The sequence below is a fragment of the Trachurus trachurus genome (assembly GCF_905171665.1).
Source record: "Trachurus trachurus genome assembly, chromosome: 3".
In the NCBI taxonomy this organism is placed as follows: Eukaryota; Metazoa; Chordata; class Actinopteri; order Carangiformes; family Carangidae; genus Trachurus; species Trachurus trachurus.
This window is the reverse complement of record NC_139893.1, coordinates 26,623,945-26,640,729: the sequence shown is the minus strand read 5'-3', so window position 1 is coordinate 26,640,729 and position 16,785 is coordinate 26,623,945. Positions and strand designations below refer to the sequence as shown.

The 16,785-nt window shown below is 41.2% G+C and overlaps 2 protein-coding genes across 2 annotated transcripts; one reads left to right on the top strand and one right to left on the bottom strand.

The window, feature by feature from the left end:
* Positions 1-2,112: 2,112 nt before the first annotated feature.
* Positions 2,113-3,315, top strand: gjd6 (gap junction protein delta 6; the record flags this gene model as incomplete). The annotated part of the gene is made up of 1 exon (XM_083969313.1): positions 2,113-3,315. One exon carries the CDS (start codon positions 2,113-2,115, stop codon positions 3,313-3,315), a length of 1,203 nt encoding a protein of 400 aa, XP_083825439.1.
* Positions 3,316-4,394: 1,079 nt separating this feature from the next.
* snrpa1 (small nuclear ribonucleoprotein polypeptide A') lies at positions 4,395-10,936 on the bottom strand. Its single transcript, XM_083995562.1, has 9 exons — positions 10,750-10,936; positions 9,577-9,724; positions 9,048-9,126; positions 8,814-8,860; positions 8,620-8,722; positions 8,221-8,300; positions 7,473-7,548; positions 4,936-5,029; positions 4,395-4,632 (listed from the first exon to the last, which is right to left on the bottom strand). Exons 1-9 carry the CDS (start codon positions 10,829-10,831, stop codon positions 4,466-4,468), a joined length of 876 nt encoding a protein of 291 aa, XP_083851688.1. The 5' UTR covers positions 10,832-10,936; the 3' UTR covers positions 4,395-4,465.
* Between the last annotated feature and the right edge of the window lie 5,849 nt (positions 10,937-16,785).

The window sequence follows — 16,785 nt, the reverse complement described above, 5'->3', positions numbered from 1 at the left end:
CTGGGATCTGGAGACCCAGATAAATCCTCTCCGTATCAAATTTAATATTGTGGCTTCTATTATGGCAGCTTTGCTCTCTCTCTCACCATATCAGGTCACTGCTTGTGTGGTGTTGAGAATGCTCTGTGTTTCTGTACAATACACAGTAGGATATGTATCACTTAACTTGTGTGAATTTCAACATTTTTCCCCTTTTTATTTCCTTTTGCTTTCTATGGTCTCGATCAGTTTTAATGCATCATGCTGAATTTTCTTAAAAGTGGCAACTAGAATTATTTTTAAAATTATTTAAAAACTCATTAAGATGATTTTTTAGGTGCCCAACCTGACTTTTGCTACTAATTTCAAATCAGAAAAAAAATAAAATACAAAAATAAAACAGTTCACAAAATAAGGTTAACAGAGTAAAGTTATTGCTACAGACTACCTTTGGACCATAGACTGTCTTAACAGTGAACATTTACCTTATATTCGTGTTGTTTGATGTTGATATCATCAGTATTTCAGATTTTGAAATAATGCTGTCGTTCAGTCAGGCGTCCTGACTGGGAAAATTTCCATGCAAAGTAAAAGTGCATCCAAAACTTACTGGTGTGCTCCAGCAACTCCCCCAATATTTATCCCCCCATGTCTCCTTAGCTTAGAGCCCGAATCTCACTCACACACACACACACACACAGTTATATCCTTATGAAAACACCATAAGGATATAACTCATGTGGATGAGTCCCATGCAACAAAACTGAAGACGCCTTTTGCCCAAAAAATCCACCATCAAAGAATCCATTGTCTCTCAGGTCTGCAAAAACAATAACAAAAGTCCACACACTGGAAGAAAAGAAAATATCACTAATACTCTTGTATTAAGGAATTAATATAAATAATTTGGTTTTCAGCGTTTTAAAATGTTAATACATCCTAACATGCATAATCAGGTGTCAGTAATTGTGTTATCAACAATAATGATAGCAGAAAGACCATCCAACAGGAGCTTTATTCAAAGTAAACTGAGGCCTTTCCAATGCCTCACCAGATGTTTCTGTTGATGTCTGTTGACTTTAAATTGTCTAATGTCTCTGTATGTTCCTGTGTTGTAATTGTAATGTAGCCCCTGTTTTTAATTCTGTTTTAGTAGTCCATGTCTGTGGTTTTATGTGATTGTACTTTTTTAAAAATCTTTTCTGCCCTGTGAAGCAATAATGTAGCATGACGCCCAAGACAAATTTCCCTAACGGGACAATAAGGTTTACCCTGACCTGACCTGATGTCATAAATAGAAAGTGGGCAGACAGGGCTTCGCAAGGGCTGTTTGAAGTAAGGGAAGGGGTCAGTAAGTGTTTTATCTGGAGGACAAGACGATTTGATGCTGGCAGACCTTTCAAGGGTCTTTTTTTAAAACACAGATAAGAGGACCAACAAGTGGCTGGAGAGGAGCAGTCAAAACAAGACCCGGAAGAGGAAGCCCCATCAAACACCAGACTGATGTCTCCCCACACGTCTTAACCATATTTCCTCATGCCATGTAATGTGTCCTGACCTGGTGTCTTGTTTGCGTAACATCCAAGTGTTGAGATAATTACTTTCCAAGTGAGTAAGCTCTTTGTTTCTGGTCATCATCTAACATATGCCTCTCCATTAAAGGAAGAACTCCATTAGCTTTCAGAGAACTAATCATTGAAGAATGCTCTATCAGTCGGCGCTATCAGCAGCTCCTCTGGTGGAGGGGAGGGGGTGTCTCTCTGTTTTAAAATGGATCCTAAAGACAAGACAGAAGTGAACCTGCCAAGTGACTCATGTCAAGTGGACGTCCTTATCTGGGAGAGATGGGATGGCTCTCTCTTGCAATGGCTCCACTGCTCTCAAGGCAGGGCTGGCAGACACTGCGGCAGAGAGGACGTCTGCCGCAGGTTTCAGTCAGGGAGCGTGGGCACTCACATTGTGAGGAAGACTGACTAGTACTGGGAAATAGCAGAACAGCGATTCTGGTCTCCTGCGGGTCGCTCTGAGGCATCAGGGTTGTAGATCAGGAGAAGAGGTGGACTGGCCCAGAGCAGACTGCTCTACTCCAGGCAGCCCGTCCCTCCTCGAGGCAGCCACCAGCCACAGGCCACCATGACGGAGTGGACCCTGCTCAAGCGTCTCCTGGATGCCGTTCACCAGCACTCCACCATGATTGGTCGCCTGTGGCTCACTGTCATGGTCATCTTCCGGCTGCTCATTGTGGCTGTGGCAACTGAGGACGTGTACACCGATGAGCAGGAGATGTTTGTGTGCAACACCCTGCAGCCGGGATGCTCCACTGTCTGCTACGATGCTTTTGCACCGATCTCGCAACCTCGCTTCTGGGTGTTCCACATCATCAGCGTCTCCACGCCATCCCTCTGCTTCATCATCTACACATGGCACAATCTGTCCAAGCTACCTCACAGTACCACCCAGAGGCTTGGTCAAGGACCGAGGGATACAGCGGGGCAGGGGGGCCCAGACCTGGGGCCCGACGGACGGGAGGCGTATGACCGGAGCTGTGACTCAGACAGCTGCTCCATCCGCTCACACAAACATCTGGGTCACAGCCTGGCAGATGTGCTGGAGGGCATCCCACCCCAGAGCCTCAAGATGGGAGACCCCAAGAACCTGGTGTCACTGAGCCAGGCCCAAGCATGCACCATGAGGGAGGGGAGTGCGGAGGGTCCCGTGGTCTCTGCTGGGGTTCTGTCTAAATGTTACATTTTCCATGTGTGTTTACGTGCTGTTCTGGAGGTGGGCTTCGTTCTGGCCCAGTGGAAGCTGTTCGGCTTCCAAGTGCCTGTTCATTTCCTCTGCACCTCGGCCCCCTGCAGCCAGCCGGTGGACTGTTACGTGTCCAGGCCCACGGAGAAGACCATCTTCTTGTGCTTCATGTTTTGTGTTGGGGTTTTCTGTATTCTCCTTAACCTGCTGGAGCTCAACCACCTCGGCTGGAAGAAGATTCGCCAGGCGGTGAAGCTGAAAGAGAGGGCGTCCTGGGGAGGTTGCCCGGGTATGAGGGGGGGGTATGAAACCTTCTCACCAGACAGCCCCTCTCTCACATCCTTGTTACACTTCAGGGACGTGACCAGCACCACCTCTCTGCCCACACTGGACCTGGTGGTGGGTCACCAGCCTGACTGGACTTGTGCTGTGAACTGTGGCAGCACGAGGGAGTCCGGGGAGGTCAGAGGGACGAGACCAGAGCAACTTAAGAGACAGGACTCCCACAAGGGAGAGAGGCATCCCCTGAACAGTAAGAGGGAGATCAGAGGGTCCAAGCAGAGGAGTGCCCAGGTCTGGATATAGTCTCTGATCCAGGGCAAGCATAGTTTGTCTTGGCCCATGGATCCAACTATCAAAAGGGTTCAAAAGGAGGAAAACTATCCAGGACCTGGGGATTTCCTGGGTACACTTCTTAAATATTTGAAATCTTTACTTCATTGTTCATGAGCAGACTGGAACCAATTAGAAAAACCAATGACTTCAATCTGTCAACAATGTGATGATGGACAGAACCTTAACATAAACGCTGGGTTGTGTGCTGATGCTGGGCGAGTCTTAAAGCCTGAAGTCATTATGGATGTGTGATTTCATGCGTTTACCACACTGGGTAAGATTTATAAGGGAACCAAAGTCTATGTACTTGACTGTGTTCAGTAAGTAGATGCCTTTTTTTGCAAATTGTTATTACAAATCTATGGAAAGAAATGTTTCTTAATTCACACAAGCAAAGGGGTAAATAAATAATTATACATTTATACATGTCTGTCTGTTACTCATTTGAAATATTGAATTATTTTCTGTTCATAAACTGTTTGGATCAATGAGACTGTAGCAATGACATCAGGGGAGTAGGTGGTCCTTCCATATGGTCAGGACACATTGAGTGTTCAAGGAGGTTTTAACCATCCTAAGTTAATTTAAGAAAGAGGCTTAGGGACATCATATAGCTCACTGGGTTGAGCAGGTGTCCCATTTACAGAACCTCGCTGCTGCATTTTCTGTCTCTCTCAACTCTCTCAAAAGGCAAAAGAGACCCCCCCATTGGAATTTTTTTTTTAAATCAAGAGGAATAGTCTAAATGCATCCAGATTCTCTCCCCTTTTCTTTATTCCTCATGGATTTTCATTCATCCTGGACCTCTCGAGCTTTCATTATGAGAGATAATGACTTTGACTGCAGTATGACCCTCTGCACTCAGCTGAAAACATCTGCTTGAAGGAAGTTGTCCCAATAGCAGCAACATCTTCTGAATGATGTTTAGTTTTGTTAATGTGCTTGTATTGGTGTCAGCTCACCTCTTGCAAAATCTCAATAAAAAGATTTAGAATTAAGAAAAAAAACTGTTTAATGTTTGTCAATTTACAGAATAACAAAAAAAACAACTCTCGTATTAAGATTCAACAAAAAAAATCAACAACATGGAAAAAAACAACAGAAATTATGTTAACGGTACTCAGGAACCATTAACATGTGGCTCTTCTTCCATATCTTCCTCCTCCTCCTCTTGATCTCCCTCATTCATCTCCTCTTCCGCATCTCCAGCCATGTGTGATGACATCTGTGCAGTGTCTTCTTCCTCCTCCTCCTCTTCCTCCTCTTCTTCCTCCACCATCCCTGAACCTGATTCCACAAATGATTGAATTATTCATCCATAAAAATACAGTGGCGTTATATAAGAAAAACTAAATGTTTTTCTAACAACATTAAGCGTTAGTTGAGTGGTGTGAACCACATGCAATACTTGTTTGCAGGATTAATTAAGTCAATCATGTTTTTTATTTTTACTATATTAAAAACAACAAGTGGTTAAAACACTGACTCCCAATTACCGCGACTTAAGTCCTCATACACCAGTATCAACGGTTCACCAGGTTCTGTACAACTGTTGATCCGGCTCTGAAATGGTGTTTGTTGAGCACTGACCTTGTCTGAGATCTCGGCCTGGGATCTGACCAGCCTGCAGCATCCCTTTCAACCTCTCCACCTCTGCCAGTGAAGAAGCGTTGGCGATGGCATTCTGAACAAACAACACCAAACAACAGGTTATATGCAATGGTAAGAGGTTTTTAGCATTGTGAGTATAGTGACCAAAATGATGACGTTATCAGTATTATGTTGCACAGATGCACAGACAACGTTCAAAAAGTTTTGAGAACACCCTGACAGAATTTCACCAGCAGAGCATTTGCTTTGGAAGTGGGGCTCTTAAAATAACACATGAATTTCAATTAACATCAACAACGATGCATTGTGTTTCCTGGTTTTTTCTGACCGGTGTCTTTGAAACCGTTCTGGTGTTGTTCCAAACACTTCAGAGTCAGCTAGAAAAGGCTCATGTGGATTCTGTAATTCATTATCTATTAAGTGTTTTGGCAGCAACATTTACAAACCAACACATAACTCATTTGTAAAATAGACTTGTTTATTCCTCTGTAGCTTCCTGTTTTCCATCATTGTTCATTGCACAATTGTTTATGGCAAAAGCAGAGTTGTGTAATTTCCCTTGTGAAACACGCATTCTGATAACTGTATCTTTCATCTGCTGCTCATCTTAGAACCTCTGAAATGTAAACATTTGGTCTCAGTTTGCCATTAAAACGCACTCATGTTTAACATTAAGTTAATCTTGAATACGTCACCGGACTGAAATTGAAAATTAAACTGAATGCACCACTATACTCACCCTCCTCGGGAAAGATAAGAGTCATAATTGTAAAGATGACTCGTTGAATTTATGAATTATATGATGACGCTGCTCACCATTTGGAGGCTGTTCAGTAACCTGTCCTACAGGCAGGGTTGGGAGGCTTTAAAAATGTAATCCACTACAATTACAAGTTACTTGTTAAAGGGATGCGCCAACATTTTTTCCTTCATGTCTTGCCTCACTCCCGAGTCCATGACAAGCAGATAGACTCCATCCTTTCGACTGTGCGTGCAGTAACAAGGAAGATACGGGCAGAGCTTGCGCACCGCTAATTAGCTTAGCTCAAACGCTGGAAGTGTATAGTTAGTGTTAGCCTGCCTCCACCTAAAGTCATCAGAGAAACTCTTCAGCAACTCTAAACAGAAACCGACAGGCCGATCTTTGTCTCAGAGCTGACAAAACTCTCCGGTAAGGCATCTTGAGCGGTCAAACGCCGGTAACGGGACGAGATCGGCCAAAACGGAGGGTTCAAGCAAAGACAGTTTATTTTGGTTTAAGCTAGCTACATCGAGGGTAGGTTAGCTTCCTATTTCAAAGTAAAAGCACAAATTATATCATCGTGGTTTTCTGTATGTAAAGGGCAACAGGTGTTTTATTTTGTGAGCTTCGGTACAGATCAGTGGTCGCTCCAAACTCCAAACACAAAGTCATCACTTTGTCAAATTTTGTCAAACCCGCCAGCACAAGTCAGGTGTCACCAGTCAGCCCTTTGCTGCATGTCATACCCCATCTCTCTGCCTCCCATTTCCTGTCTCTCTCTCGATTGTGCTTTCCATTAAAGGCAGAAAGCCCCAAAAAAATTTAATTCTGCAAAGTAATCCCTGTTTTTATCAAATATGTGTTTTCCTGTACTGTAATGAATTAGAGTTACCTTTTCTGTATCCTAATAACGCAACACTGTTACATGTAATCCGTGTCACATATGGTCTGTCAAAATTTTTAATACACTTCTCCACACTCAACAGGTTTTGTAATCGTGGTTGATATAGAAAAGCAGGAAGGTAGTACACCGACTACCAACTGGACTCTTTCCTGTCATAAAAAAGACCAAACAAATGGATAAATGACAGGTCCAGCAGATCTATGACACAAGGGACCAGCAACAGCACTGGGTTTGTCTACTGCCTGTCAGACGTGGCCCATTTCAGACACAGGTACTGTCGACACACTTGTTATGTGCCCAGCACAGTGCTGTTACACTAGAAACACTGTCTGCGTCTACACTGAGCTCAAGGATGAAACACTTGAGCCCTTTTTCAGCTGGTCAAACACCATAGTAATTAACCACAGTTAATAATACAAATTTAACTAGTACTACTCACTGATTTGCTTTTCTATTGCATTATAGCATGATACCAGAAACTGTTTCAATCTTCTCGCAAGGTTCTTGTGTTTTTGGGCTTTTTCCTGGGGCTTTCGCCAACATCTGCTTCTCATTGATGAGACTGCTGAACTCAATGTTAACCCTGTCTTGGCTCAAGGATGCTCTTTGGCAAAAAATACCAGACCAAAACCGATCAGATCTCGGCCTGAGGAGGTCAAAGGCCCAGAACCAGGCATCACCATCTCCCACCGTTAATAAATAACATAAATAATTGGGCCTCTGAGTTAACTTCATCCTCACAGGGGAGACTTGGGGAAAATCCAGTATGCTCACACCTGCGTCACTCCCTGAATTGCAAAGGGATGTAAATGTAAACTTTAAACACCTCGTACATTATGTGACAACATTTTTCAAGTAAAAAATGTGAACCTTGACAGCTTCCACATCTGCTTGTGATGGCCCCGTCCTCTTCTTCTCAAGCTGTGCTGCCACTCCAGGAGTGAATCTGGAGAGGAACACATATCAGTCAGAAACATTGTCCAACAACGGCTTCTCTGACCTCTCAACCAGTGTAGTTAATCTCATGTGTAGTGTCTTTTCTTTAGTCAAATAAACTGATACATTGTCCATAGACAGCAGTCCTGAGCAACACTGTGGTGAGCATTACTGGCTTCAGGTTTAAAACAGTTCAGGCCCAATTATTACCTCCACTGAAGGGAGACTTGTTTTTGACTTCATTCCAAGCCCCACAGAAGTGATGATCTTTAGGTTCAAAGTTTGAGCAGAGACAGTAGAGAAATGAGAGATCATTTCCTTCCTGTATCTGTGTTACAAGGGTTTCTGTGCCTCCACACACCAAATCTCACTTTATCTGTCCTCTTTGTGGGCTTTTGTTTCACTGCACAAAAAGACACTTTCAATTTAATTAAAATCAAAAGTGCTGCTGCAGAGTGTGAAGAACAAAAATGGGCAACTTTTCGATTAGAAACGGTCCAGACTGTAGGTGCCATCATTTTTGGGGAGTTTTGACATGAATCACAAACACATAGCCAAAATGAAACCTCATTTATCACAGTGGATTCTGATGCACAGGAATACACTGTTATTTGGCCCGTCCCATGAGCCAGGATCCAGCGGTTGTGAGGAGCTGCTGTCTGACATGGACTTTAAGTCTTACGTTTTTGTTCGCTTGGCAATATCCTTTGCAAGCTGAGCACCTCGTTTGCCTTTGAACATTTTCTCCGCCTCCTGACGTTCCTATGATGATATCACACAGTTAAATTGAAAAACCTTGTTAATCACAGACTGAGATTTTATTGGAAGGGAGAGGGGGGCGCAAGGCAGGAAAATTCACCATAACTTCTTTGGATGCTCAACAGGACGTAACAAATGGTTAGAAATTCATTGTTTAAAGGTTAATCAGCCTTTTTTTTAGCTTCCATCTCCAATACACATGACCCATGACTAATATCTCCTGCCAGGCTGTGAGATGCTGTGCGGGGTCACTGGGGACTGGTCGTCAGTCCTGTTGTTTCCCACATTTAAAGACACATCATACCTGCTCATTTCCACTTACCTTGAGCTTCACCTTCTGGAAGTCAAGCACACGGATCTGTGGGATTTTGTTGATGACATAGAGCCTGTAGTGCTTCTTGTTTGTCACTGGATTCCTCAACAGGCTGAAATTATAACAGACATGCTCAATCACAATCAAGGGGGTGGCAAGACGGTTCAATAACCAGTTACTGTTCAAGTACTGAGAATTCATACCTCAGAAGGGTCAATGTTTTCACTGTGGCCAGAGGATCCAGGTCACCCTGCACATGAAAAGAACATCCATTCAGAAATCACAGAAACTTTCCTAAAGTGCCTGATGGTACATGTCATGACCACCATCTTCACAAAAAACAGTTATGGGGGACGACAGGCTGTAGAATTACTATTTTTCTGACATTTCAATTCAAGTCAATTTACACTGTATATAGACAGCAGAAATGTACTCACCAGCTCCTGAATGTTGTTGTTTGTGAGAACCAGTTCAGACAGACTCGGCAAAGATTGCTCCAGATTCTCACCTATGCGACTAGAGAAAACATTTTATAAGGTTATAACTTGCTGGCCGAGACATCAGTTTAACAACAGGGCAGCACTTCATTTAGATCATTCGACACATCTAATAAGGCAGTATTCAATCTGAAGCTGCGGGTGACAACTGAGCAGTGCACAGCGATTTATAAACACATAAATATGACATCCTGTGAAGATGACTTTGATTGTCTTTTGCACAAAAAAAGCACAGTGTCCACGTGCAATAAGATAGCAGCTAAAACTAGCAAACTGAATACTCAAGACATTTATTTGATCGATACATACAGTTCTCCACCTACACACAGGTATGTTGTGATAGTCTAACCACACTATCAGGAGCCTGAATTTTTAAACCATTTTATCTGATACTCCTGCCGAAGAAGAAGTTTGACCATACAGATGTTTGATGGTATACTGACTGTCAATGGATGGTGCTTCTGCTTACCAAATCCTGTTGTTGTTCATTAGCAATGTTTTCAGTCTTTTGAGCAGTGGGAAGCCATCCAGTTTTCGGATTTCATTATCAGAGAAGTCTATGGTGTCAAACTGGTCCAGTGTAGCACCAAGATTTTCAAGCACTGGGATTTTATAACCTGTGACATGAAAGAAAAAAAAAAGTTAGTTGTCTTAATTTCTGCATTACAAATGTATTTAAGACAGGCATACTTTCTTCTTCATAGTATGTTTGTGCTAGAAACTGGATTAGAATTACAATCACTTCGATTGCCCAAAGTGTTGGGCTGTGCTGTCTACCAGCAAGAGTCCTTAACCCTTAAACAACAACAATGATGATGATGATAAAGATAAAACCATGATTTAACATTTTTTTCACCTGGAGCATAAAAAACTCCATGAGAGCTAATACGTAGATAGGTACAGATGAATACAAGCTGTGTTTTTACCCATACAAGTAACATGTAGCTGTTGAAGAACAGTCCATTTATCAGTGATTGATTAGGCTCCCTAACTCGGTGATTGACTGGGGAGACTGACGGACCAGAACTTGACCTGGTTTTGGTTTTTGGAGCTAAAACCCCTTAAATATTGTTAGATTTGTATATTTGTAAAACGACTGTTTTCAAAAGACCAAAACGTCCACCTGTATTGCTGCCGTCACATCCCACAGCTTACACATAGACATACGAAGAGCACAGACATACAGTAGTGTCTGTGGTTATGATGCTCTCGGACGCCATGACGCTTGGCCGCGGCACCAGTAACACTACGACCACTGTTAGCTGCTACAAAGCGCCTCACCACCACCTTCACCACGGCGTTTGCCCGGTGCTGCCTCTCATTTGTGGATGTTTCTACTGCCCTGGTTTCCCATTCAGCTGCATACAGAGCTGGTGGTTTGCCCTCAGCCTCCAGTCTGCCGCCGTGTTGTAGCTTTGCTGCAGCTGACCTGTTGTCCCTCTCGGCTGTGCTGTGGCCAGCAGCTACCGAAGTCACTCAAACTAACCTGGACCACCCGCGTTAACTCACTTTGCTGGTAACTTACAAGAGCTCATGATGTGTCCGGTTTTGAACATTGCGCGGTTTGGGCCCTGGGTACAACACTTAGCATGTAGCCACGGCGTGCTAACGCAACATGTCCGTGAATAAAGTTAAAACTAACCTCGTAAGTCCAGCTCCCTGTCCCTCACGGGGTTGGTGTACTGAGCAGCCTGCTCGATCAGCTCCGCGGATAACTTCACCATGGCGAGGCCGAAAACAGACGTTACCGGCTCTTTCTCTTTGCAGCTAACCTGCAAACACGCTGCTGTTGTCCGGAACAAACGCTCTGCTCACGTCCTCACCTCCGGTCTGACTGCGAGTGGCGCCGGGCTGCGGACCGACCTGTCAGCTGCACAGCGCCGCCTGCTGCTCCGGAGGCTGTGGGGGCTCAGGCCTTTATGGCTTCAGGCCTCGTTTAGGCCTTGTTAAGTTATATGCTTCTGTTGTTTTCCCACTCTACTTACTGCCAGTGACCTCTGCTTTTTATTATTCCTGTCCCAGATTTGTGTTCCTGGCGTGACTGTTTTGAAATAAATAAACAATTTAACCTCAAGTATCCCAAAACAATTTCTTAAATTAGATGTTTATGTTTGTTTGTTTGTTTTTTGCCTTGAGCTCATTGAGCAGCTTATCTACTGCCTCATTTCCTTCTACTATTACATGAGAAAATATTCAACAAAAATGAACACCTATTCCCAGATGGGGAAGGCTGGGTTGAACTAAATGAAGAAGAGGATTCCCGCACACTGAGTAACTTGCTTCAAGAGAAAATGTATTGCAACGTTTCAGTCTGGACGACCTTCATCAGGCAAACATTCAATAGTGGCCAAGAGCCATCTTTAAATAGGGAGTGGCTGTGTGACGCACCAACTCCCAATCAAAAAGGTTTTTTACAAAATCACACAAATACATAATCGACATGTCAAATAGCTACACATCAGAGATATGAATAAACATTGACAATATAATATTTGTAGTATTCCATAATAAATAGAGAGTGAAAGATCAATAGAAATGGGGAGTGGCTCTGACGCACATCCTTCCATCACAGGCCTACATCACAGAAGAAAAGATACAAGATACAAGAAATATCAAAATGTGTAAATTGTTAAACGATTAGACACAATAAACAATGTCATCATTGAACAATATAACAAAAAACAGAAAAAATTATCGTTGACTTTAAATTTACGATCTAAGGGATCAGATGCGTGTACGGATGTAGGCCTACTCAACAGCAATAGGTCTGGCTGTTCATGTACAGATCCCACAGGCACGCAAATAATCTGAGATCCGACAGGAGAACCCAGATGAAGGGTAAAACAATAAATAACAATTCATCAATCTTAAAGCAATTCATCCTAATGCTGCACTCTACAGAGAAACAGTAAATGGTACCATAGTTTTTCACTAGATTTTCACAGGAAAATGTCTTTTGTCTGTAATGCTTGCTGCAAATCCAATTTCCCTCGGGATATGAATAAAAACTGAACTGAACTGAACTGAAAGTTCATCATTGAGTCCCTTGGGGGCCAGGGTTGAACTATACATCACCCAAATCAACCTCTGTGATGTAGCTATGTGTAACAACACAATCACACAAAATAAGAATAAAAAATAAAAAAGACACAATATGTCTCTGTGCTGTTTCCATGTCACTTCACAAATATACATCCTCTAGATATATCACCTCTAACCATATTCATTTGGTGCAAGTTCATTAAAGCATATACAGTATATGAAAATTATAAATTTTCTCTAACCCTAACAAAATCGGATGCCAGTCAATGACTCATTTCTGTCAAATGTATTATAATATGTTTTTGTCCATACACTATTATCTAAAAAGCAATTGTTTCAAACCATATGTTTTAATGTAGGCTATGTAACCTTGTAGTTTGTTATATGTTTCTTATTTTTGATTATGGATCTCATGTTGTTTTCACCTAGCCATAATGTATTGGTTAGCCTATGTATTTTGTGCAGTATTGTTTAGTGTATTAATTATTTAATTAAGTCCATTATATAGGCTATTTATTTAATCTTCACTTAGGGTGTTTTATTTCTGTAAATGTTTTGTGGATGCAGTCTTTAAAATATTTTGGTTACACATATCTGGATAACTTCTCACAGTTAACTAGTTGAGTAGCCTACTGTCAATGGTGTAGTGGTAGTTGTTGGCTGTTGTTGGTTGTTACCACACCTGTAAATCCAAGCCAATATCATGACCTTTGCTGAATGTAATTATCTGTGCTTTGTACTTTCTTTGTGGTTTTAATTTATTTTTCTATTATTTACTTCAGTAGCCTACTGTATTTATCTATCATCTACTTTATTATTACTGTTATTATTTTATTTATTTAATTTTTCATTATTTTTATTATTATGGATTAAGGCAAGAGTTGGCCTATGGGCCTGATTTGGGAGGGGGGTGGGTTTGGGTGGCATTTGAAGTGCTGTTACTGATGCTGTAAACTGTATGGAAAAAATGTTAATAAATAAATTGTTTAAAAATATATATATATTTTGGTTACAACTTCTGATCCATTAGTGGATGTTTTCGGTTCTGCCTGCCCATGTGCTACAGGGGATAGGTAAAGGCGTACCACTTAATAATAAAAATAATAATAATACATTTTATTTGTTGGTGCCTTTCACAATAACCAAGGTCACCTTACAGATAAAACAATAGCAAAAATAGATATAAAATACAATAGCACAAGAAATACATATTAAAATACAACAGCAGACCAGATATCCTTCAATGTCTGATGTGTTGACATGACGTTGAACATAAAGTGAGTTAAGTGAAAGGGTCTCACTGTCCTGCATTAACGGTGTATATTTTTATGAAGCACAAATCTCCTGCAACACCCACGGCCCTGACACACTACCAGCTCATAAGTCAGGGTTACATATACACTATTGTTGTCCAACACGTGTAGTTATAGTTTGGAAAAAATATGAAATAAGTCAAATGAAACATAATAAGAGGCACTAAGTGACCTGAGAGTATGACCATTATACATTAATGGATTTATTTAATCTTTTAACTAATCCAACCAAATAACATCCGTCATGTCCCATGTCACGTCGTGGGTGTCTCGATTATGTACAATGGAGATGATGGAGATCTTGAGCAACAAAATAAAACTCATTAAACCAGGACAGAAAAGAAACATACACACCCAAGACATACCCACAATTATAATCCCGCAGCCACAGTTTAAACAGGGTTAGGTGAAGCTAGTTTTGTTTGATTTCTTCATGAGTCTTTATTTGTTCTCCTTTCCGGCTTTTGTTATCCAATATTTTTTTATTGCTACGCATGAAAGCGCCACATCCAATGTCATTACAGGGCAGGATCTTGGGTCTTGACCTCATCAGCCAGCAACAGACTTCTGTACGATTTTCAACTTCCCCCTAATGCTGCCTGTCTCAAGATGAAAGTCATCTGCCTGAGTAACTATAACTCAAGGCCCTCAGTTGCATTTTTATACAGGCCTATGATCACACTAAGCAGAGCTTTATAGTCATCACAACCATCTACAGCACAACACCGAAGTAAAATAACAACACTATTTTTATAGATGCACACACACACACACACACACACACACACACACACACACACACACACACACACACACACACACACACACACACACACACACACACACACACACACACACACATACACATCAAATGCACTGCTCACTGCATACCCATATTAATATGCTGTGCAATTAATATACATAAAGATAAATACAAGCAGATATAAATGGTGTAGAGATGTGGATAGAGTATTGTAAGATATACATTTGGTGTAATCAGAGATATGTGGATGGCATGGAAGTGCAGTGATTGGGTGTTACGTAAAAACCAAGCCTATTTTCTAGGCCTTTTCTCGAAAATTGCATATCCATAATAAAATGAGTATATCTCTGAAACCACAAGGTCTATTTGAATAATTTTGGTGTCATAGTAAAGGGAAAAAATTGAGAAATTGCTGAAATGTGTAAATGTATGTGTTACTGGTGAAGAGTAAATGAAGATGACACACAGCAAAAATGAAATAAATGTAATGTTCGCCTATAAAAAAAAATCATATTTTGGATGCGTGCTTCAGAATGATGCTACTAAAGCACAAAACCTCTATCAAATGATTGTACAATGTATGAACATTATCTCTGCAGTGGTTGATTCTGATAAAGTGAAGCAGTACAAAATTATTGAGATTTTACTACAAAATATTCAGGCGAGCTTTTCCAAAATTGGAACCACCTGCCACAATAAACCATTGTTTAATCTTCATTTTCACACAATTTGCATAAACTAACTGAAAAGGAATAAACCGGGACTAATAACAACTCCTTTCTAGGCCATCTGTGTCCCTCTGTAAAGCTGCCCTGACCTGCTGGAGTTACGCCTGGCTCTATCTCTGCAGCGGATTGGTTGATTCGAGTGATTGACAGCTCATTCGAACTGGCCATGTTGATGTGATTGACAGCACTGGCCATAGAAACGTTTCTAAGGCACTCTTCTCATGAGCCAATCAGAATCAGCAGAATCCACGTGCAGGCTGTTGTCTGTAGAGCACTGGAAAAAAGAGTAACGACACCACCATTGACTCCCGTGGTAAGGGTTTTGTGCCCCGAGTGGCAGGATATGGGTATTGCAAAAGCGCCCAGAAAACTCATTCACTCCAATGTAAGTGTGTTGCCCACTTGCTTGTAAATTGATGAAAACGGCAGTGTTTTTGTTTTTAGGTGTCTTGGTCATATTACAGTTTTTCTCGATTGTTTACACACATTTTCTGAAAGCATGCCTCATACTCTCAGAACTCTACACACAAATCCAAAAACACACACACAATGGGCAAAACCCCTAACTTCTCCTGCAAAATTAAACTTTACATTCAAAACAATGTTATTTATTCCCAAAATGCTATTTTTGTCTCAAATGACACACACAAACCATCATATGACTAGACATTTATAACAACCAGTTGAACACTGATGTGCTCAGTGTAAAACACTATGATGAATGGAAAACACTTCTACTCCATTCCTCATAATGACTTAGGTTTTTTTTTTTTACTTTAACTACAGACAGTACATAAATGTGTTGTAAAATTTTAGAATATTGTTTTGATACTCAGAACACTCAAATACACCTTAACAAATGAAATGCGTGAAGACGCGACCGAGGTGGTCGTGTGACTATGCAGCCATGCTGATAGAAAAAAAAAAGAGTTGCTCGGGGTCAGCTGGTTTACGGCCAAACAATTTTGAAAGACTGAATACATAATTTTGACAAGATGAAACTACTGTCACATGTGGCTCACCTAGTAGAGCAGCACTCTTTGTAGTCAAAGATTTTGTTCTTGTTTAGGTTCGAATCCCTCTATCAACATGCAATTTTGGTGATCAATGCATTTTCTTTTGTCATCATCATTATGATCACTGCTATATACTGTATATGTATGTGTGTTTGTGTTGTGTGGCCTCTCTCTCCGTTTGGTTTCTCTCTTTTTGGTGTCAGTCCATCACTGCCTGTTATGCTGCCCTTTTTTGCTAAAGCTCTGATTGCTAATTGTAAAACTGTGTGACAGGTGTTTACCCATGTGATGAGTCAGTGTGCATATTAGGGAAACTAACTTTAGAATTTTGAATAACAGTGTGTTACTCATGAACACAAGAATTTTTCTTCATGAAAATTGTGCCAAATGCAGAGAATTGTGTGTAGTGTTTTGAAAAAAGTGTGTTATAGAACTGCAAATTGAGTGTAAAGCAGGAATTGTGCTTGTATTTAGCAGATTTGGTCAAGGGAGTTGGTGCATGAGTCAGATGTTGAGGCCATTGTGTCTCAAGTACCAAAAATTGTGTGTAAACAATCGAGAAAAACTGTAAATTATACTTATAATTTTTTTTTTTACTTGCCTATGTGTTAATATTTATCTGTAAAGGGTCCTCAATGATGCTATTAACGTGGGTGATCTATAAATGTCCTTAAATTATTGAAAATACCACACTTGCTCATTCACCAACAATGCAGAGATGTAAGTTCTTGGGCGCTTTTGCAATACCCATATTCCTCCATCAGGAGGCGCTTCCATTGAACCAATGCGTGTCGTTACCATAGACCAGTCATTCCC

Bases quoted from the DNA above. Each gene is read 5' to 3' on its own strand.
- snrpa1 (XM_083995562.1), bottom strand. From the start codon at position 10,831: ATGGTGAAGTTATCCGCGGAGCTGATCGAGCAGGCTGCTCAGTACACC. The intron at 8,723-8,813 runs GTATGAATTCTC...TTATAATTTCAG, and splicing joins AAAACATTGACCCTTCTGAG to CCTGTTGAGGAATCCAGTGA. The intron at 5,030-7,472 runs GTTCACATTTTT...TTGTTTGTTCAG, and splicing joins CAGATGTGGAAGCTGTCAAG to AATGCCATCGCCAACGCTTC.